This window comes from Macrobrachium rosenbergii, chromosome 9 (assembly GCF_040412425.1).
Source record: "Macrobrachium rosenbergii isolate ZJJX-2024 chromosome 9, ASM4041242v1, whole genome shotgun sequence".
Classification (NCBI taxonomy): domain Eukaryota; kingdom Metazoa; phylum Arthropoda; class Malacostraca; order Decapoda; family Palaemonidae; genus Macrobrachium; species Macrobrachium rosenbergii.
Genome location: NC_089749.1, coordinates 32,282,284 through 32,306,538, shown reverse-complemented (window position 1 = coordinate 32,306,538; position 24,255 = coordinate 32,282,284). Strand labels below are relative to the sequence as shown.

General features: G+C 40.2%; 1 protein-coding gene across 1 annotated transcript in view; it reads left to right on the top strand.

Annotated features, from left to right (window-relative positions):
- The window catches only part of Su(fu) (suppressor of fused), a 67,164-nt gene extending 43,951 nt beyond the window's left edge, over nt 1-23,213 (top strand). The window contains exons 7-9 of the mRNA XM_067108871.1: nt 6,840-6,968; nt 14,779-14,986; nt 18,819-23,213. Coding sequence (XP_066964972.1) covers nt 6,840-6,968; nt 14,779-14,986; nt 18,819-18,890 — 409 coding nt within the window. The 3' untranslated portion in view covers nt 18,891-23,213. The remainder of the gene's footprint in view (nt 1-6,839; nt 6,969-14,778; nt 14,987-18,818) is intronic.
- Nucleotides 23,214-24,255: the final 1,042 nt, after the last annotated feature.

Genomic DNA, 24,255 nt, shown 5'->3' with positions numbered 1-24,255 from the left:
AGTCCCAGGCTGCGACAGAGTGCCATTGGAAAGGCATCTCTTTTAGTGCTCATCGTCTGTCATCAGATTCTGAGGATCCTTTGTCTGATGGGAGGCATCGTCGGCGTCAGTCTTCCACATCTCATCCGTTAAAGAAGCATTCTGCTGGTGCGGACAGCTCTCCTCCTCCTGTTAAAAAAGTTTAAGGAGGTCAGTGTGAGTCCCCAACCCTCTGGCAGTTTCGTTGTTCCTCCTCCTCCTGGTTCGTCAAGTGCGGCATCAACAGTCGACTTGGGACAGTCCGGAGTCTCTTGGATCTGGAGAACTTCCAGTTTTGTTGCCAAATCACCCGGACCCACATCATAAGCACTTGTTGCCTCAGCCTAAACGTTCTTGTGCTCCTGAGCACCTGCCCTCTCCCGAGCGCCTGGCACCAGCTGCGCCGATTCAGGCTTCTGCTCCAGCACATTTAACGCCAACTGTGGACCGCTCAGCTCCTCCTTCAAAGCACTTGGTGCCATCGTCCCCTTGTCCACTTGCTTCGACTCAAGAGGACTCTTTAGCCCCAATTTGGCACTGGGTAGAGGACCTGACGGGTTTCTTGAAGAAGGAGACTGTTGCCAAGAACAAGGAAGCCTATCTTTCACCTATATTGTCTGATAAGGAAGAAGCTGACCATGATTCTGGCCCTCCCTCCACTTATTCGAGCCTTCTCAGATTCTTTTTAGCACACTTCCCTGACTTTTTCCAGCCTGCACCTCCGGATTCACCTACATCAACTTTTTCTATGAGGAAGCAAGTGAGTGATTCTTGCCTCCCCAAGTTAGTCCTCTCCTCTTCCTTGAAGAGAGCCTTGAAAGAGGTTGATGAGTGGTTGGCTTTTAAGAGGGACCCAGGCAAGGCTATGTTTGCATTCCCTCCTTCTAAGCTTCTAAAAGAAGGTACCATTTGTATACCACTGGAGAAGCTCCTTCCTTGGGAGTGTCTGCCTCCTCTCAGGGGGACTTTCCGGCTTGGTCAACCCTGCGCGGCGCTCTGCTTTCACCTCTGCTAAGGCAATGTTCTCCTCTCCAGAATTGGATCATCTTGTAAGGAATGTCTTCAAGGTTCTGGAAATCTTTAGCTTCCTTGACTGGACAGTGGGTACACTGGCAAGGAAGATTGAGGACAGTCCAGTCCTTTCAGAAGACTTTGCCACGGATTGGTTGAATGTACTGTCTTGTGCAGACAAGGCAGTTAGGGATGGCTCTGCAGAACTTGCATCGTTGTATGCGAAGGGCTCTTTTAAGAAGCGGGAGCTGTGGTGCTCTTTTGGATCCAGAGGAGTTTCCACAAATCAGAAGTCAGCTCTTATGTTTGCTCCACTCAACAAGACCTACCTCTTCCCTCAGGACACCGTGAAAGAGGCTCTGTCTGCATTGCAGAAGAAATCAACCAATCAACCAACGATTTGTTGGCGCAATCCACGAGGCGCCCCAAGGTAGCTACTGCTGTAGTTTCTAAGTCCTTCTCTCCTCTGCAACCCCAGCCCTTTTGAGGAGGATGAGCCAGATCCCAGTCTAGACCTCTTTCCAACCTTCTTCCCCCATTGAAGTCTACCAAACCGGCCGCTAACAAGTGAGAGCTCTGTTCTTCATGCCAGATAGGTGCCAGGTTGACCGGTTTTGGAAGGAAGAGGGAAGCCAGGAAGGCGGTTTTCTGTACACCTCCCTCTTGTTTGATAAGGCAGAAGTATCTGTCTTATGCAACTGGAGAAGCTCCGTCCTTGGGAGTTTCTGCCTCCTCTGAAGGGGACTGCTCCAGTATCTTAGATGCCTCTCGTTGCTCTGCTTTCTCATCGGCCAGAATTCTCTTCACAGCCTCGTAATTAGAGCATCTTCTTAAAGATATATTTAAAGTCTTCGAGCTCTTTAGTTTTCTAGATTGGACGGTGAGGGCCCTAGTCAAAAAGATAGAAGACTGTATGTCCCTTCAAGAGAACTGCATTGGACTGGCTGGGAGTACTGGGATGTGTGGATAGAGCCGTAAGAGATGGAGCACTAGAGCTAGCAACCATCTTCACGACAGGAGTCCTCAAGAAACGAGATTTGTGGTGCTTGTACATGGCAAAAGGAGTCACCCCATCGGGATGTTCTTCGCTTCTTTTTGCACCCCTGGACAAGAATAGTCTGTTCCCGCCGGACACCCTGGAACGGATTTCAGTGGATCTACAGAAGTCGACTCAAGACTTTCTCACTCAGTCCATCAAAAGAACTAAGTCCCCTGCACGAGCCACTACAAGCACAACTACTAGAATGTTGTCGCCCCTGCAGCAACAACCCTTTCGAGGTTCTAGAGGTCGTTTCCAGTCCCAACCCAGAGCCAACCTCCAAACCTCCAGAACCCATTAACAAGACAACACTTACCTCCATCCTCTGTGTTCCAGTGGGAGCAAGACTTTCCCATTTCTGGACAGAATGGAAAAAGAAGAACGTGGAGCCGTGGGTGCTGAAAGTATTGAAAGAAGGCTATGCTATACCTTTCAGGGAGAAACCTTCCTTAACAACCTCTCCCATCAGCTTAACAGCCTACTCGGTAGACTCAGAGGGGTTTTCGGCCCTATCTCAGGAAGTGTCAGCCCTGCTAGAAAAGAGAGCCATGGAAGTAGTCAAGGATGTAAACACGGGGTTACAGCCGCCTCTTTGTGGTTCCCAAGTCATCAGGAGGACGGAGACCTGTCCTGGACGTCAGTGCCCTAAACCTCTTCGTTCAAAGAACGAAGTTCAAAATGGAGACAAATCAGTTGGTTTTGTCAGCCATCCTTCAGGGAGACTGGATGGTTACGATCAACATGCAAGATGCTTACTTCCACATTCCAGTTCACTCGGACTCCAGGAAGTATCTGAGATTCGTGTTCCAGGACAGTCTTTTCCAGTTTCAGGCACTCTGCATCGGACTCTCCACAGCCCCTCAAGTTTTTACCTGGGTACTCGCTCTCCTAGCGAAATGGCTACATCTTATCAGGGATAAACATCTCTCTGTACCTGGATGATTGGCTCCTACGCTCCCCCTTGAGATGTCAGTGCACGGAGGACCTGCAGAAAACTCATCTCGCCCAAGATTTAGGCCTTTTAATAAACTTAAAGTCACAGTTAGTCCCAACTCAGTCTATTCTATATTTGGGGATAGTGATAGACTCTCAGAGTTTTCGGGCTTTTCCATCCCAACAAAGGATATTAACTTGCCGCAGGAAAGTCCAGGACTTCGTAACTCGCCACTCCTGCTCAGCCAACACATGGACGAGTTTCTAGGAACCCTTTCTTCCAAAGAGAAGTTTGTTCCATTAGGCAGGCCTCATACAAGAGCACTGCAATTTTACCTCAAGGCCAATTGGAAAAGGAAGTCGTTCCCAGGCTCATTCATTTTCAGCGTCACTCCCAAATAAAAGAGGACCTCCGGTGGTGGCTAGCGGAAGACAGATTCACAACAGGAAGATCTCTGGCTCCAACGAACCCTGATCTAACGTTGTACTCAGACACTTCGGATTTGGGTTGGGGAGCCCTTCTCAACGACATGGAGGTGTCAGGAACACAGTCGCCTCCTGAAAGAAACCTCCACATCAGCGTAAAGGAATTAAAAGCGATTCATCTTGCACTTCAAGACTTTGCAACGCTACCCTTCCACAAGACAGTAGCGGTTCATTCGGACAGCATGACCATCCTGGCTTATATCAAGAATATCTTCGCAGCGACAAAGAATTTTGTTCTTTGTGCAAGGAGCAACAAGACCCAATTAGTGTCCCGCTTCATTCAGGGCAAGATGAACGTCCTTGCGGACGAATTGAGTCGTGGCAAACAGGTCCCACCGACAGAATGGATACTTAGTCCATAGGTGTGCACCGACCTGTGGAAGCTGAGGGGAAAGCCATCGATAGACCTGTTTGTGACGTCAAGGGACTATCATCTTCCATTGTATTGTTCCCCAGCTCTGGACCCGCAAGCATGGGCAACAGATGCCATGTTGCAGGACAGGTTGAACCTCGACTTTTACATGTCCCTCCCTTCAGCATGTTGAGGGAAGTGTTAAGAAAGTTCTGTGCACACAACAACATGTCAAGGACCTTAGTTGCTCCCTTTTGGCCACACAAGGAGTGGTTCCCTGATCTGTTGAGCCTTTTATTGGACTTCCCAAGGCTACTTCCTCAGAAGAGAAGTCTTCTCAAACAGCCTCACTTCTTCCGTTAACATCAAGGGTTATCCACTCTCACACTGACAGGCTTCAGACTGTCAGGGAGCTTGTCAGAGCAAAAGAATTTTCAAGAAAGGCTGCAGAGGCTATTGCTAAGTGCAGGTGACAATCTACCTCTGCAGTCTACCAATCCAAATGGGCAATTTTTCGGAAGTGGTGCCGGGAGAGCAAAATATCTCCTCTTCTCAAACGTCTGTAGCCCAAATTACAGATTTTCTATTATATCTTAGAACATCGAAAGGACTCACAACATCTACCATCAAGGGTTACAGAGCGATGTTGAGTTCAGTTTTCAAACATAGAGGAGTAGACCTGTCTTCAAACCATGACATCAGTGATTTAATCAAACATTTGAATACTAGTAAGCAAGTTAAAAAGCCCAAATTACAGATTTTCTATTATATCTTAAAACATCGAAAGGACTCACAACATCTACCATCAAGGGTTACAGAGCGATGTTGAGTTCAGTATTCAAACGTAGAGGAGTAGACCTGTCTTCAAACTAAGACATCAGTGATTCAATCAAACATTTGAATACTAGTAAGCAAGTTAAACCCTCGGGAGTCGCTTGGAACTTGAATGTGGTCCTGAACTGGCTGTCAGGATCACCGTTTGAACCTTAGGACTCGTCGTCACTTCAGAATCTTGCGAAGAAGACGTTATTCTTGATGGCACTGGCTACAGCCAAGAGAGCCAGTGAGCTTCATGCCATTGATAAAAGGATAGGTTTCTCACAAGGCAAAGCGGTATACTCGCTAATTTTGGATTTTTTGGCTAAGAATGAGGACCCTGCTAACCCTTGGCCTTGCTCCTTTGCAACCAAGAGCCTGTCAGAAGTACTAGTCCCATCCGATCAAGAGAAAGTCCTCTGTCCTGTAAGAGCTTTGAGAGTATACCTTGAGAGGATCGGCCCCTAATCTTTGGTGTTCTGTGAAAAACCCCAGCTGTCCTTTGTCCAAGAATGCATTTTCATTCTTTTTAAGATCCATAATTTCGGAAGCACATTCAGGATTTCAAGATGATTTACTACCCTTGTGTAAAGTAAAGGCTTATGAAATAAAGAGCAGTGGCGATGTCTTTGGGCTTTCAGACATAACCTGTCTCTCTCTTCAATTTTGCAAACAACATTTTGGAGGTGCAACTCAGTGTTTGCCATGTTTTACTTATGGGACATTGAAACGGTGTACGAACAATGCAGTACTTTAGGTCTGTTCTTCGCAGCTGGAATGGTATTGGTGGATGAAGGGTAGGAGGAATGCCTTCTTTTCCTCTATCCACTCTCCTTGAATAAGGATAGTTGTACTTCTTGGGAAGTCTGGTGGACACTGAGTCATGAGTGTCACCAATCTGTATTTTATGGTTTTGGGCTAAAATTTCATGTGGTGTTGGTTAATTTTATCTGGTCTTTGTTGTTTTATTGTACTGTGCCCAGGGCAAGGGCATATCTACATATTATTTATGTGACCCTTTGGGATTGTTAGCTTTGGCAACATGCGATTAACTTCCTACGTTGCAAAGCACCCACTCAAGTAGAGGCGACCCTTGGCTCTACTGCCATGCCGTTGCTCCCTCACCAGGTAAGGTTACAATAAGCATTTCAAGATGCTACCTAATGTTCTATTCCAAATTCTTCTCCATATCAGAGTTTTTTTTTGGGTAGTAGATGTCCATTCATTCCACCTCCAATCAATGTGGGATTCAGCTATGTAATTATTTGGTAAGTTACTTATATAAAAATGACCTTTTTATAATAAAAAGCTTTATATATACTTACCAAAAAATTACATGATCAGAGCCCTCCCTCCTCCCCTCTAATGGACATAGAGCATAAACGAATTGAGCTCTTTAGCTACGTTGTACCTATTCTTCCCTGATAGTGGGTGGGGCAGTATACCTACACCCAAAACAAAAGAGCGCTACCGCGAATTTTGAATTTTGAGCTGCCGCGTAAAGTAGAAACTATTGCTATGTAATTATTTGGTAAGTATATATAAAACTTTATTTTATCATAAAAATGTCATTTTAGAAAACTTAATCAAAGAACCCAACTTTTATTGAAATTACGTATGGATCTATTAAATTCAAATTTATTTATAAGTTTCTTCAGCAGCCATGAAGTTTTACCATCAGTTAGTTTATTAACAAAAGCATAACAGCGTTAATCTTCACCAACCATAAAAATATTTGCAAATTAAAATTTGCAAACGTAAGAGTCCGTAAGTCATATTAAGTGTTGTATTAAAGTAAAAACCAGGCAGTCCTGTATTTTCAAATTAATATCTTTTGTCATAAAGTTAGGTTAGAAATTTATTAGTAGTAATTTTAATATCAAAGAAGAATCTTGTTTGATAGGGCTCACCTAATAATATTAGAAACTTGAAGTACTCTATTCGGAATAATATATCTGTTATACAGTATTCAGTGGTAATAGATCATCTATATACATGTTCATCAAATGCAGTTTACAAGGTTAATATAGTATGACTCAGCTCATTGTTTTACTTGTCAACTTATTTTAGTTTGGTAATTTATACAGGTATATTCATCCTGCCTTGATAGAATTTTATAGGCTATAATATAGTAATTTATATTTGTGGTAAGTTTTTAGATTTTTCTCTATCTTTATTCAACAGTGGGGCTGAGGATGCTGAAGGGAATGCCACTACTGCAGATTCTGCAGAGCTCTTTGTAACTCGAAAATATGAGTCTATACATCTCACCATCAACTTGGAATCTGGGGCTCTTCTCCCATTAGCTTTAAGGTAGGATTGCTTCGGTTAAGGGATTTCCTAAGTGTTTTGTGAGGTTAATGATAATTAAAATGACAAAGTTTTGACGTGCAAAATACAGTTCATTTTAAAAGTAAATATCTGGAAACAAACTTGAATGAGCTGCTTTTTTTTTTTTTTTCTAGATATCCTAAGTCCTCTGGTTTGTAGTCAAATGTTGCAGTCAAAGTGGTGACAGATGAAATTATAGCACAAGGAAAAGTTTTAAGCTAAACATTTCAGCTTAACTATTGTTAAATGTTGCTTCTGTTTTATTGTGGGAGATTAACTGCTAACATTTGCACACTGTTTTGACACTGATTTTGGGGTCATAATTGGTTTCCAGTGAAAGTATGCGGTAATAATAAATTGTATCAACGTAACATTTAATGACAGAGTGAGTTTTGAAAAGCCGAGGATATGACACATTTGTTTTTGTGGAACTGTTCTCTTTGGCCATTGTTGATTTATTTGCCAGTGGACACTGGACAGGAGCTCACATGGAAACCAATTTGAGACTGTTATCTTTAGCAATTGCTGATTTATTTGCAATGTACACAGGCCAGGAGCTCACAAGAAGACATAAAGTTAACTTGTACATGGGTCCAGTGACTCTGAATACCAACCTTTTTCAATGGACAAGGATTTGGGCTGAAATTTTTAACTTAGATTTTTATTATTTTTGTGTCAAGCATAGTCACTCTTTAGGATTTACCTCTGAAATATTAGCTTGGTTATCCTTAACAGTTAATATCTTGTGAGTTTTCAAATAGATATGGTCATGTTCCAAATGCTTACTAATCTTGGGAAAATCTTCATTAGATCATTCTTTTTGGTGTGCCAGCTTCTTTGAAGAGAAAGTGAATGAAATTAACATATAAGCTCCAGCTCTTCTTTGTCAGTACATGTCCTAGAAGGTGAATAAAGTAAGTAAAATAAAAATAAGTCCTAACCGTCTCTGTATGTGCAGAGTCGTGCATAGACATTACATGAATTAAGAAATGTAGTTGAAAATTTATAATACCTATTTGATTGACCTGAAAAAGAGGGCAGGTTTATCAAAAACAGTTGTACAATGAGTGAACTTGCTGTTCACTGTCATTTTATGACTTTGTTGTTTCTTTGCTGAAGTATATTGTTGTGATTGTCTTTGTCTTTAAAACCATACAAACCCCTCGATCATGTAAACCTACTTCATCAGAGAGGAAACTGCAGGAGTTTAGGCGCTGTCCAAGGAAGGACAGGCTGTGTAACTGGTTCCTCTTGTCTGTAGAGATTGGTCCACATACATTGTGTGTATCATGCCACCAACATGATTGTAGTCAAGCAGCCCATGCTCAGAGTTCTGGGTTTGGCCTTCTGAACAGTGGGTGAGTTTGCCAGGAAGAAGAAGAGAGAGAAAAAGATCTCCCCAGTGTAATCGGAATGCAATACTCCACTGGTGACACTGAAAGTTCTTTGGTGCCTTTCTAACTCATGACAAACTTCACCTACTGTTACCACTCCCAAGGGAGTGGTTTCCCCTTTGCTGACTCCTACTGTTGCTTCAGTAGAGAGCCACGGCTGTGGGGCCAACCAGCCTGGTTCTTCTCCAAGTCTCTCCCCACTTGTAGGAGAGAATTTGTCCTCTGGTGGACACTCATTCTCAGGGTGTAGGGAAGAATTATCACCTAACCCGACCTGTATTCAGGTGGAGACTGAGTGGCTTAGGAATGAAGGGACTTCTGGTAACCATTTTGACTGTGACCATGACAAATTGAACAGTCACAGTATCCACCAGCTCTAGGACTGCCCCTACTTTCCTGGTAACCTCACACACATTAGTGATGAGTCCCCAGGTGCTGCCGTTAGTGTCATCCTTAGGTGATGTCCTCCATACACCTAAGGCCACACTCAGCAAAAAGTAGTCCAAGAAGAGTAGAAGGAAGTCATCATCATCATCTTCGTCTTTGTCATCAAGTGCTGTCGCTTCCTTTCCTTCTTCTTCCAAAGCTAGCAAGTGGAGGAAGAATACGGTTGCTTCGCCTTTCCACTGGAAGTTTCATAGAGCTTCCAGTGGCCAGTCCTCTTCCACAGAGAGGGCTGATGGGCCTCTCACTAACGGTACCACAATTACCGCTGCACCTGTTGTAGAGTGCATGGGTTCAACTGCTCCTCTGGGTTCTCTGGACCCCCAGCATACCGGTACCAGCTCTGGTAGCCTGCCTACCCTGACCTTGCTGCCAGCACAGCCCAGCCAGAGGTGAGAAGAGAGCATGCAAGTGCTCCCTCACTCCCTCCTGCTCTTCGAAGAGAGCAGCTCAGGGGTTCTGGGAAAGTGGCCAGCCAAGAGGGGTGTCCCCCCTCTCAGTCTCTGCACCTGAAGAAGTTCTGGAGCATGCTCAAGGGACAGCCCCCACCCATGTTCACATGATCAGGACTGCTCTCCCTGACCCATGCAGACATCACCATGGGTTGACAACTGCCCAGGGCCTGACTCTCCTGTCAGAACTTATGTTTTTGACAGGCCGGGCAAGCGTGCTCACGATCCCTCACCTTTCCCGTCCACTTCCTCAGGGTTTTCCAGGAGCCAAAACCCATGCAAGTCCAGGGCCTGGGACTGGAACCGTTCTTGCTCCCATTCCAGCCTGTCCATGGAGGCCTACATTCCTGGGTCGGCCTCAGACCAGACAGGATGTATGTCCAAGTGCTCGAGATCGCCAGGGGCTCTGGTGAATGTCCCTCTCCTGTGGAGGGAGCAGCTTGGGAGGACTGGAACCTGAAGAGACCTGAATATCTTATTCCCCAGGACTCAGACACCCCCGAATTGCAGAGGCACTTGGTTGAGATCATTAGAATATGTCATTTTAGTGATCTTGAGGAAGAGACCTTGGCTTTTCCTGCAGACCGTGTTGAGATCATTAGAATATGTCATTTTAATGATCTCGGGGAAGAGACCTTGGCTTTTCCTGCAGACCGTTCTTCTGCCATTGAGTCACTCTGGGGTTCCCAGAAGAGCTTGATCGGCATGCCTTGGTTAAGAATTACTGATGGAGATGGTCCAGGTGACTTTTCTTGTTTCTTGGCAAGAGAATTCTCTCCGGTCCAGCCATTCATATAAGACACTCTCTCTGCCTCTACTGTAGCTCACCAGAGAAAATATTATGTTCCCTTGGAGAGTCTATTGCCTACCAAGCAGGTTGACCTGGCCCTGACTTGTTTGTGCCCAGTCTATCGCAGGAGTCTCCCTCTCACAGGCAGGAGGCAGTAGCGCTGGAATCGACTGCGATGGCAGCATTCCAGACAGTCTCTTGGATCAGTCTTTGGTCTCTGACAATGGCCAAGATCGCTTCTTCTTCAGGCACTTGTACACCAGAGGAGGACACAGCTTTTAAGAGACTGCTGCTGTCTGGAGGTAGGGCTGTTACCTACCTTGCCAACCAGACAGCAAACCTGTTGGCAAACCTAGTGCTGAAGAGGCAAGACACTGTGGTGTCTCAACTCTTTAGGTTGTTGGTCCCGAGTCGGCTTTGGCACTCGGGAATGAACTGGTAATGGATCCTCCCTCTTTTCTAGAAGTGAGTTGGAGGCCATGGTGGACAGGCTTCAGGTTGACAACAGTGACAAGCTGGTGACAGTGTTAAGACCTCTGGGTCTTTGCGTGGTACTGTGGCCCGACTCTCGGGTCAGGCTGGCCCTTCTTCTTCGGGTCAGAGAAAGTTTGACTTTCTTGGCCTCTCACAGAGGTACCCAGTCTTCTGGCCTGGTAGTGAAAGGAGCCCTCCTCCTAGTCAAGGAAGGGAGGCCAGGGAAAGAAAAATGGAGCAGGACTCTAGGGGCAGCTTTCTCCCCTCTTGTTGCCGATGGCAGGGGAGTGCTTTTTGAGCCATGTGGCAACTTGGCAGCAACATGGAGCGGAGGCCTGGATAGTGGATGTCCACCGAGTAGAGTTATCTGCTACCTTTCGAGTCTTTGCCACCCCTCACTCTCAATCCAGTCCAATTCCAAGTGTTGGTTCCAGGCTCGCAGAGGGATCTTGCCCTTTGAGAAGAGGTGAATGTGACGCTCCAGAAAGGCGTTGCTAAAGACCAGTCTTTAGGGTTTTACAGCTGCCTGTTTCTGGTGAAGGCGACAGGTGGTTGAAGGCCCATCATTGACCTCTTTCCACTGAACCGGTTCGTTTGCCAGACCCAGTTCGAGATGGAAATGGTTCACTCTGTTCTTGATTCCTTCAGAGAAGGTGACTCCATGCATTCAGTCCATCTCTCCTCCCAGAAGTACCTCCGCTTTACTTCGGGGGCGGGGGGGACAGTGCTCCAGTTTAGAGCACTTTGCTTCAGACTCTCAACTGCCCAAGTATTCACTTGGGTGTTCACATTGATCTCAGCTTGGGCTCATTCACACGGGTTATGTCTTCTGAGGCACCTGGATGATTGGTTGGTCCTGGTGAGCTCATTGCCACATTTGCTTCAGGACAGAGGTCGTCTTTTCAAGGTTCATCATGTCCTGGATGTAGTGATCAACTTTGAGAAGTCAGATCTCACAGCCAAGCAGAGGGTATAGTATTTGAGCGTGCTGATAGACACGGCAGCAGCAAGAGTCTTCCCTTCAGATTCTCGTATCAGCAGGTTCAGAGAGGTAGCACAGAAGTTCCTGTCAAACAGGAACTTCTGCACTACCTGCCTGATAGTGGCAGGTCCTTCTTGGTCACCTATTGTCATTGGAGAAGCTTGTCCCTAATGGGTGGCTTCACCTCCGCTCCTTTCAGTGGAAGATGAAGGATTTTTTATCTCTGGTGAGGGACCTTCTTTTCTCTCCTATTCTTCTGTCAGAGGGAGTGAGAAGAGATTTAGCTTGGTGGTTAGATGACAGGAACCTCTTAATAGGAGTGCTCTTGGCACTCCCCCACCCAAGATGCTTCTGTTTTCAAACACATCAACAGAGGGATGGGGCACACACCTGGAAGATTTGTTGATTTCAGGTGTGTGGGACCAGAACAAAAGACACCTCCACATCAGTATCCTAAAACTCAAGGCAGCTTTCTTAGCTTTGCAAGAGTTTCAGGACAGAGTGAAAGGGCACTCTATGGTGTTGATGAGCGACAACACTGTGGTATTGGCATACGTCAGCAAGCAGGTGGGACTGGCATCCTTCCAGCTGCACAGGTTGGTGTTACAGGTGCACGAGTGGGCAGTAGCACACTTGGTAGAGCTGTCATCCAGGTACATTCTGGGTTCTTGGAATGTAGTGGCAGACTAGCTTAGTCGCCCGTCAGGTGATAGGGATACCTGACCTGTGGGATGCGATGGAGGATGCTTTTCAGCACCCTTGGGACAACTTAGTTGACTCCTTCCCTCCATTCTGTCCGATTCATTGGGTGATCAACAGGGTTCTGATAACCATGAATCTCAGGTTGACTCTGGTGGTGCCCACGTGGCCACACTCCGAGTGGTTCCAGACCTGCTGGCTGTATTGTCTGAGGTCCCGAGAGAGATTCCCCTGTGGCACAACATGCTGTGCGCCAAATGGTATCACCACGCAGTGGAAGTGCTGGCACTTCACGCCTGAAGACTATCCAGTGTCTCATGCGAGCGAGAGGGTTTTCTTGACACACAGTGAAGGAGATGTCTGGATACCTTTCGAAAATCCTCAGCGGTTGTGTACCAGGGGAAATGGGCCATCTTGTGTAGTTGGTGTTGTCGACTGGGTATCTCTCTGGTCAGAGCTTCTCTTCAGCAAGTAGTGGACTTTCTCGTGTTTCTTTGCCAAGAGATGCTTCTCTCTGTTTCAGCCATTAAGGGCTACAGAGCTGACCTTGGCCAGGTACCTTCAGTTGAAGGGAGTCGATCTCTCGTCCTCATGAGAGATCTCTATGCTTCTGAGAAGCTTCGAACAATCTTGCCCACCCAGGGAACTCGGGCTCCCCGAGTGGGATGTGACTCCCGTTCCCGTTTTAAGGAGCTTAACTCATACTCCGTGTAAGCTATTGAGAGAGTTGCCAGACAGGGATCTGACTCTTAAAGACTTTTTTGCTTGCCGTAGTTTCGACGAAGAGAGTAGGTAAGCTTCATGGCCTTTCCTTTGATCTTAAGCACTTAAGGGGAATAGGGATCTGTTATGTTTGAGTTTGTCCTAGAATTTGTTGCAAAGATTGAGAGTCTGTTGGTCCTTGATGCCAGATTTGAGTTCTTTTCAATCCCCATCCTAGAGGTCTATGTAGGTTGTGATTGGACGAGATGCTACTTTGTCTGGTACTACCTCAAGAGAACTCATTATCTCAGGCCTGAGTGTCGGCATGTCTTTGTTAGTACTGGCTCAGCCAAGAAAGAGGTGTCCAAGAACATGATCTCTTTCTGGCTTCATGAGACAAACAAAAGGGTGTGCTCTGTCTGACTTGGAAGACCCCTGTAGGGGGTAGTGCTGTCAGTCCACCTCATGGTGTACTGTAGACATTACTTAGGGTTCTTTGCAGCATCCCTTTGGCCCATAGCTGCAACCCCTTTCATTCCTTTTACTGAAACTCTGTTCATATTCTCTTCCTCTTTCCACCGACTCCCAACAATTGTTTCAGTGCAACTGCAAGGCATTCGTCCTATTACACCTTTAAAACCTTTCTGGTCTCAGTTTCCATTTTAATGCTTAATGACCTCTTAGGTCCATTTCATTTCTGACGAGGAAGACGGGAGTTCGATCCGTGTGAGGGCTCACGAGGTTAGGACATAACCCATCCCTGGCATTCTGAAAGAACCTGTTAGTTCAAAAGGTCCTGCAAGCAGGTGTGTGGTCACACCAGACCACACATACCTTGTTTTACCTTTGGGACGTTGCCCACAAGTCCTTGGGCTCCGAGGTGGCTGCCCAACAAGTTGTGTAGCTCACCTGGCTCCCCTGAAGGGACAGGTCCCTGAAGGGACAGGTAGCATCTCTTCTAAGGTGTTCAGAGAGAGAGAGAGAGAGAGAGAGAGAGAGAGAGAGAGAGAGAGAGAGAGAGAGAGAGAGAGAGACTGGTCTCCTCCCTTTTCTCTTTTACTTTTTTCTCTCGTAGGGCACAGAGGCAGGTATCGAGCCATCACGTATGGACGGACAAGATTTGCAGGTGAGTACATGATGGTGGTATCTTGTCCTTCATCATATTTGTAGATTGATTGGATGCATGTCCCCCCCCCCTCTTTGTGGACAAAAGGGGAGAGGGATGGACAGTGAAACAAATCCATTGGTTTTAATAGCAAGTTTTATTGTCTCCAACACATAAGGTTCTTTCAAGCCTTCATGAAAGGTAATAAAAGCAAACTTATTACACTATGCCCAGAAGTCTAGCTGCTCTAACATCTTGTCCATCAAGCTATAGGTGCAGGATTCCTTTCTCAGCTCATTCAGACCAGGGAAGTGTTCTTAGGTGGGTAGAACCAACCAGTCAGTTCAGAGATTTGGCCTGACTCCCCCCACCAATGGGTAAGTCTCCTGCGTAAAGAACAAAGGTTTGTATTTGTGTAGGAACAAATAGGAAATTTTTAAAGTGATTTGTATTTTTCCTAACACAAACATGAAGTTCTTTACATTTATGTCTCACCTCAGCCACTCCTCATTCTGGTACCTGGGCTGGAAGGCAAAGTGGAGTCCAGTACAGTTGGTAGCTAACAACATTGTCTGGGAGTAAACAGCCATTCCAGCTTGTGTTAGGTAGTTAAATGCTATGTAAAGAACTTCAGGTTTGTTTATTAGGAAAAATAAAATTACTTTGAAAATTTTCTTTATACTTCCAGAAGTTATAGGTTCATAGACAGCTCATTAAAATTTGCTCTAATCAATCTTTATTTTTTTGCAGGGGTCGATTGAAGCATGGTAGGCATTTTACATTCAAGTCCGTTTTAGATGCATGGGCAGTTACTTTTGTCTCGCCAGCAGTTGCAGGTGCCTTTGTAGACTCAGGGTGCCCATATGCTAGTAAAGGTCCATGGCTTCAGATTCTTATTCCTGATGATTTTCTCCCAACCCTTGTTGAAGATTTGTCAGATCTTGTAGATCCTGATGAGGTAAATGCTAATGCTTTTTGTATTAATTTTATTTTTCTTAACAGGTACAGAGAGATATGAGATAAAGTGTGGGTGATAGAAAAAGAAATATGAAGTACAGTATTACTTTTTAAAATGCAGCAAACTATATACTGTATAATAAAAACAGACACACAAAACCTGAGTATACTTGTAGGCCTGGGCTGAGGACAAGGTAGTCAGTTATAACTGGTTTAGAGAACAGTGTTCCATATATTGGAAAAGAAATGTATACCTTGTGGTACACTTAGGCATACTAAGGTTTCATATTTTGTCAAGTGAATTATTTTTTATTGTTAAAATCACAATTGTTGACCTTTGGGATGGCATGAAGTTTTAGTCGTATTCTGGATCTTATATTTAAACACCGTCAGTTTGTCAGAAGTATATATATAAAATTATATATCATTAGAAAGCTAATGCTATGAGCTTTCTGGTACAGTTTAAAACACTATATTAAAAGGAATTTGGTTAACATGAGAGGTGACAAAATTTAAACTGATTTTACAAAACATTTTGTTGCAAATTTTACATGCATAAATATTGTTTTGTGGTCCTTGGTGTTGTAATAATAATGAAATTCCTGAATTTCACAAAACACACATATATTCAAGTTTCAGGCAAAATGTCACATGCTCTAACATAGGGTACTTGCCAAAATACCTGTCCAAATATTTCCACATATAAATTTGTCTTGTAAAAGTAGGCTAACACTTTCAACTGAAGTTCACTTATGCCATACTTTGCAAGTATTTTTTTTTTTACTAGTGAATAATGCAAAGCATTCAAGAATCATGGAATAACATATTTTATTGTATTTATACTTCAGACATGGGAAGGTATTGAAAATTTCACATGCTCTTTCTGACATGTGAATGTTTTGGCATTACAGTCATGTTGGCACACTCACTTTTGGCTTAATTACATTTAACAGATTTCATTAACTGTATTACTGTATTTTCATACCATAATATATAAATAAAATATTTCTCAAGTATACAAGTTATATACAGTATTCATATATTACCACTTTAAGCACGAGAAAATAATGTAGAATATGTCTTATATCTACTGCCACCCTGGGGAGGTATGTCTTTTATCACATCTTTCAAAGCCATAACAGGAGCTGATGCTTTGATTCATTGCTATTTTGTGAAGTGGAATCTGCTAACCATTAGCAAGGCAGTATTATAGTGGTATACCCAGGTTACCAAAGTTCCTGAATACATGTTAGGTGCCAATTTTGAACAATGCCATGATCATGGCTTTATGTTGGACAAGGATTAAGTTTTTTATTTTATATTAGATTTCTTTAGAGAGCCCCAGACTCTGCCATCATCAATAACATATTCATAATTTGTAAATTAATAATGATTTTTTTTTGCAAGTTTTCCTAATTCTTGCCAAGTTAATTTGTGTATGGTTGTTCATCATTCATAGTTAGGAAGATTAGTTGCATTGAATTAATATACAGTCATACTCCGAACTTACGCGAGGTTAGCTTCCAGAACCCCTCTCGCAGGGTGAATTTTCGCTTAAGTTTGGCATCTCTCTAAAAATGCTAATAAATGCTTATTTCTAAAGTTTAAACATTAAATATGACCCTAATCATGCTCCCAAATTATTAAGTTAACTTTCAAATGAAATTAAAGTTACTGTAATTTCATTTAAAAGCTAGCTTAATACATTACCCTTAAAAAAAGAGAAATAAATGGCTGACATAAAAATTGAGAGTTGGAAGAGAATCTCTCTCTCTCTCTCTCTCTCTCTCTCTCTCTCTCTCTCTCTCTCTCTCTCTCTCTCTCTCTCTCTCTCCCCTTCTCAACCAATCTATTTTTAGAATCGTCTCAACCTTTTTTTAACAACTTCTTTATTCTGCATCTATTTGTCTTTGTTCTGTAATGCTTTTTCATTAACAAACAGTGTTTTATATTTTTATTAATACAACTCTTAGTTATTATGTCTCTGTGTTTTAGAACGTATTTGCAACACTAGCGCATTTACACTCTGTAGACGATACAGGTCAAATTAGATCAATTTAAACTATCTACTGTACAGGTAAAGATGTACAGAGAATTGATAAGTTGTGAAAATGTGTGAGCGCTAACTATGAGAGAGAGAGAGAGAGAGAGATAAGGTTGTCCTTACCTAAGAGAGTGAAATTATTTATCCATTATTACGGAGACTGAGAGAATAACACACGAGAGAGAGACAGAGATATTGTCCTTACTTGAAATATCAAGTTATATTATTTATGAATTATTACAGAGAGAGAGAGAGAAATTTATTCTTACGTTAGATATCAAAAGATGGAAATTCAGTGTTAAACTAACTTTTAAATGAAATTAAAATTACTGTATTTTCATTTAAAAATTAGCTTACTACATTACCCTTAAAAAAAAAAATAAATGGTTGACTTAAGAATATAGGAGTGTGTGACTCTCTCCCCCATTCCACCGACCTATTTTTAGAAGTCTTCTCAACCTCGTTTTTAAAAACTTCTTAATTCTGTCACTTTCTCTTTGTTCTGAAATGCTCTGTGTCTCTATGTTTTAGAACAGCGCATTTACAGTTTGTAAACGGTACAGGTAAAATTAGATCAATTCAAAATTATCTACTGTACAGTTAAAGACATACAGAGAAACAGTGCTGTAATACGTAGGCTGGCTAACTTCGAACGAGAGAGAGAGAGAGAGAGAGAGAGAGAGAGAGAGAGAGAGAGATAACAGTTTTCCTTACTTAAGAGAGTGAAATTTTTTATGAATTATTACAGACACACACACACAGAATTACAAGAAAACTTTGACCACTGATTAGCAACACTCCCCTTCTTGTCATGTTAAATGACATGTCTGACAGCTTTTGCTTTCCACCTTCTTACAAAAGTCGAGGGAAGAATTTGTTTGTTCAAAATAATACGAATTTTGTAATTACAGTTTTATTATTATTATTATTATTATTATTATTATTATTATTATTATTATTATATTATTTAGTTTTATTAATCTTATTAATATTTGAAAATTAGTACTTATTATTATGTAAAAAGTTTATTTATCATACAAATAAACATACCTGTATACATGTACCATAAAAATTCATCTCACTAAAAGAGAGAGAGAGAAAATATTATTTTTAATAATATTTAATGTTAATTAATTTACACATAAAAGCTTGAAAACTTATAAATTACCTAAATAATTAAACAAACACTTTTGCAGGGTTTCTCAGTGTTCACAAATGTTCGCGTGTCTGTGAAAAACTCATGTGTGACCATTAGTTAAGTTCCAATGAAAAATTCGTGTGTCTGTGAATTTGTGCAACTCAAATCATGCAAGTTCGGGGTATTACTGTATGTGAAAATCAGAATTGACTTTTGATTGTGTAGGTTAATAGCTAGGTGATGTAGCCAGGCTACTAAGGTTTCTCAGATAAGTGGCTGGATGCCTGTGTTGAAAAGGCACAATTCATGGTATGTAAAGAATGATCCGCATGACCCAGTCCTAGAGTGCAGAAAATGCTGGACATTACTTGAATTTTATGTAATTATACTGTTGTCGCCCAACATGAAAAAAAGTTATTCACATGAAAAAAATTTATTCAACATGTAAATTTTTCCAACTGTTGAATTAAGCTAAATTTCTTAGCTAAAATCTGAAATAAAAATAAACCCTTTGGGTCAGCCCAGTAAGAATTAAAAATGGTTTGGATATTGGTCTCTGCTTTAATTAAGAAAAAGTGATATAAAGTATATATTTAGACGTAGGCTAAGTTAAGTAACTCCCTAGGCATGAACAAGTCTTTCTTTCCACAGGTTACTATACCCTTAACATTTAGATGGCCTAACAAGAAACTTTCCATAACTATTGTGGGAGAAGAAGTTTGACATTATCCCCTTTGGTGCAAATACAATCTGTGAACAGCAGCTATGCACAAGGGAAGAGAGAAGGCTTCAGAGTGAAAGAATCCTCAAAACAGTTATTTACCAAACAGATAGTGGATCTGTGATTGTTTGTGTGTGTGTGTGTATGTGTGTGTGTAACAGAAATAGAGTGACGATTGGTTGCCAGCTACTGTAATTGTTTGCAGGTTGTTTTTCATTAAAAATTTTCTGTTTGAAAAGTTTTCCCTTAAAAGAGTTTCATTGGTTGGCTTTAAGTAACCAGAACACTAATATTTGTCGCTTTCAGCCTCATGAATAGGAAATTTTTGTAAAAGAATTTTGATAATGTCTTTTTGTAGTATGTCCGAGCCTTTAGTGTTGCATTAATGTATATTAGATTGAAAATAAGGAGAAATGTGTAGAAGTCAGTTTTTAATATTATGCCTTAACAAAACTTTGAAATTTGGTTTTAAAATTTGTTTACATTGTATACATACAGTAGGCCAGATTTCCATAGGATTGATGATGGAAATGTTGTTCGGAATACTTTCTGCTGTCTTTTTAAGCTTTCTTGTGGTTCTTCCTTTTATGGTATTTTGAATAGGTTTGCAATAACGATACACATCAATAAATAAGTGCTACATTCAAATATTAGCATGCAGTGCAGTTATGATTTGATGTTTTATAAATTTGATATTAATGAATTCATTTATTTGATATTTGTGAAAATCTGTTCTAAGTAAAGTTTTGATAATTTTTTGTACAACATGCATAGAAAATTATATTGATTTCTTTGTCATTCAGAGGAGGCTTGTCCAGATTCCAAATTAAAACTTACCTTGTCAGTAAATAACAACTGACGAAGCTCGGGCAACCATATTTATCTTAACGAGATCAAAGAAGAGGAAAATTTCATGCAAAAGGGTGGGGACTCGCACTGCATGTAGACTACTCCATTTTGTAGCTATTAACCACTCATGACAAACTGTTTTTTGAACTCAGTAATTGGTCTAGGCTGTCAAGGCTAATAAAGAACTTTTTCTCAAAAAATATTATAAAATGTTTTTGATTCTTGACAAGATGATTAATGCTTAGGTGTTTTCAAAATATCGTGGTATATCTTGGACATGATCATTATCACTGATAATGTAGCACTGCAGGCATGTTCCTGAATCTCCTGTTTTACGTTACTCGTTTGGGAGGGCTCCAGTTCTTTTTATTCATTAACTAGTCATGAATAATTCTTAAGTGTTCAAAGAAATTTGCAGAAATTTTTGAACTTCCATAGTGTTGTACTTTTAAGTTTTTTTAGAGGACTGATGATGTCTAGAATGTTTAGTATTGCTTAGGAATGTGTTTTTTTACAATGATAGTGTGATAGGTTGTTAATGGTATTGTATTTTGTGGTTGAAATAGCAAGTGTTGGTTGTATGGTTGTACATTTTCAGTTCATGGCTGTACACTTTTTCATGGCAGTAATACGAAGTTGAAGGATGCCAATAAGCAAATATTTTGGTATTTGTAGCCTATAAAAGAAAGAAGATAAGCATTCAACCATTAAGAATATTTAAGGTTTGAAGTATGTTAAGTGGAAAATTGTGATAATGAGCATATGGATTTGTATAACTTACAAGAGAACAGAAAATTTAAAAATCTCATAAATCTTCAGAAATATATTGTAGGTTATTAGAAGAAATATACAGTGTATTGGAATTTTTCAGAATCTGGCTATTGTATATTGGTACATTCTAGTATAGCTGAACCTTTATGTCTTTTTCTGGAAAAAGATATTTGTATAAATGCTGTATACAGTGCTAGATAAACAGTTATGTTAGAAAGTCACTGTCTATCATTGATTTTTTACTAAGCAATAAGGTGCTTTTAATGAAAAATGATATCATTTAACTAGGAAGATAGTCATATGACTCATAGGGCTATTTGTAGCATTTTTGACATTTTGTCCAGTTCATTTATTGAAATTTCACATGAAATTAAAAGATTATAACTTAATTACTCCAAATCCTTTATTTCAGGATAAAACTACATTAGCCTTTTTCATTCTTGGGTGAAAATATTTTTTTTCCATATGCAGTACTGTATTGAATGTCCATTTTTAGCTGTCATGAACTTCTATTCCATTTACAGTGTTATTAAAGTAGATGGACCACAAATAATATTGGTAAAAAGGGAGCAGATAGTTATCTTTTTGAAATTGTGTGTAGAGTTTTCTTGTATAAATCCATATTAATGTAATTTCTACAGAAATTCCTTGAAATAAAAACTTGAGACACCTTGTCTTGATGATGGGAAGAAGCAGGATGTTTAGAGTTTTCATAGAAAGATTTACATTTTGACAATGTACAATGTGTGTAGTTTGTACTGGTATTCAGAATGGCACTTATTGTAGTTGACTTGCATTAGGAAAATATTTCATCATTTTACTGAAAACAAAGGCCTAGGTTTTATGTTAGTTCTAGGATATTTGCAGCTGGTGTATTTCATCTCTGCAGTTTTCAAAAGACATAGTATACATGCTTACTTAATCATTCTACATTTATTTGACTTTAATATTTCCCTGTGTTAGGAGTTCAAGAAAGAAAAGACTTAAATAGTAACAGTGATGACATTAGTATGTAATGGGCAAGGTAAAATTGTACTTTACTTGCTGTATTCTCTTCTTCACAGTAATACTTTAGAATTGTGAAAATTTAATCATTCTCAGTTCATTTAACTTCATAAGTGACTTAAGTCAGAAAAAACACTGAGTAGCAGTAAATAGCTGGTGTGCCATCAACACTCATAAGTTAGGAAGACATCAGATATTATAATTAAAGTTTGCAAGATTACTTTTTCAGTTTTTAGTGTATTTTTCACTTTGTCATGTTGTAAATTTGGTAGATTCAAGAACTTACCATGCTGTCAGTGAAGGAAAGGGATGAATTGGACCAGATAACAGAGGAAGAAGGTTCAAGAGAAATTATTTTATGAAGCAGCATCTAGAGAGGTTAGGAGGTAGAGAAGTTCAAATAAAAAATTTCAATATTATTTATTTATAGTGTGATTCTGAATTGGTGAATACTCTTTTGCAAGTAATTTGTGGCACCTAACAAATCTTTTATACCAGAAGAATTATTGAGAGCTAAGAGTTTTTGCATAGTGGTCTTTTAGTCTGCCTTATAATTATTTTAATTTTATGTTTTGCTGCATTAGTATAAATCATGATTTGATACACAAGAGAACTAAGTAGAAGGGTTAAATATATTAGGTTTCTTTATTGCAGCACAACAATCAAAGTCTACCTTTTTTAGTGGTGGTTACAGAGGGTACAGTACTTAAGGTGGGCTCTGCTTCTCTGATTGCTGAAATTTGCTGAGTTCATATTTAAGTGTATTGCCATCTGTGGCACCTACTATTTCATTAGTAGAATTCTGCAGTTTTGTCATTTATATACTATTAAATGTTATGCTGAATTGGCTCAGTAGTCTGGTTAAACTACATAATAATATTATGTTATTGGCCACAGTTGTATGGTATGAAATTTCTTCTGTTGAATACGTTGCCTTTTATAACGTGTAGATATTATGGTAATTTAAGCTTGTAGTTAATGTTTCATTGTAATGTAAATTAATATGAAGTGATTTTATTAACATTCTGACTACCAGATATTTAATTGTATTACCTACTTGTATTCACTGTTGGTTTGTTTCCTTTAGGTGTGTGATGTGGTAGTTGTGGAAATGTAATATTTTGAGTAGTTTGATAGTGATAACTGTCCAGTTGAAAACTTTATCTTTATTCTTTTGAGTGGCTTAGATTTACCAAGGAATTGAGATCTTTATGCACTATGTAGTATTCTATAATGATTGTAATTTTATACAATATCTGCCAAAGTATTGTGCTCCCAGAAGTAATGATGATTATTTTTTAATGTGTATAATTTTGTTTTTCTTGGTGTCTTTTGACACCGACAAGAACTGTAATACTGCTTTAGTATTGTCATTTTCCTAATATTAATTTTTTACTTTTATAAAGACAGTAATATCTGAAACTTGGAATCCGCTTGAAATGGTAAGGATGTAAGAAGAGGCATCATGCCTTCAAATTGTGATATCAGCTGTAAAAATCTAAATTAAACGGAGTTTAATTAGGACATAAATGTAAGTAGAATTAATTCCTGTGATGTATTTATGTTTTGCATTTGTAGATAGTGTAGATATGTATAAACCTATGTACTGTATGTAATTTATCGTTGAATATGAGGTGTCTCGTTTTTACCCTCATTTGAGTCAACTCTGGAATCTTTTTACCATAAAATTTTTAAATTTTTTTTTGTGTTTCGTAATCTTCATACTATATTTTTTAAAGAAATATGATGCCCAAACAAATGGAAGTTAAGTTACACACACAATATGTGATACTTGAGTGATTCATATAGCGATAATGTTTACAGTACACTTGCAAGGGTGTGCTGTTTAATACAAGATGAAGGAAATTTTATGCTTCACATCAAAAAACCTCATAAGTTGTGGTGCCAGATGTCTGGAAACGTGGTTCTGCCGAGTGCTTCTATTGAATATATCTCTTAACAGGACATTTGCCCACCAGAACTAGTCCTCTTACAGTATGTAACTTGTATAGTTCCTCAGCAACGTGAAGAGGGTAAGCCTAGTAAGATAAAACTATATTTATGAAACATAACTTCAATGTTTTATATCCTAGCAGTATACAGATCTCATTTTTTTTCTTGAGAAGGCAAAAGAACTACTAGTTCCTCAACATTTTTTGTCTGATTGGCAATCCAACAAGTTGGTACATTGTATCACTGACTTTCATTGATCAGTTAGTACACAATTCTACAGATTTTTTTTCCATTTGTGTTGGGGGGGCCCGGTCCAAAACTTGTCTGTGGTAAAAGAAACTCCATTGTGGCTTAATGCATATGAGCTTGGTAATAATTTTATTTTACTGCACTGATAATTCTATTTTACTGGTTTGCTTTCTGTAAACTTTTATTCCATGATGGAATGCTGGTTTTTTTTTTTTTAAACTGAATTGTGTTACTTTACTTTATTAGCTTTGAAAAGTTACAGCTACAAAATTTAGAATATGATGAAGTTAGCCAAGGGCAGAAATTTCTTTGTTTCCCAAATGGATGGTCTGACCATAATATCAAGGAATGAAATTTGCATGATGTCATTGAAATCTTAAAGGGTTAACAGAATTGTCTCCTCCTCAAATTGAGACAACCTTGATGTGGTGAGGGGGCTCTCGAACCTATGGATCTATTTTTTTTTTTTCCTAAGTTTAATCCCAAGTGTCCCACATATATATTAATGCACTTTAGGGATAGTTTTGTGGATTTTTCCAC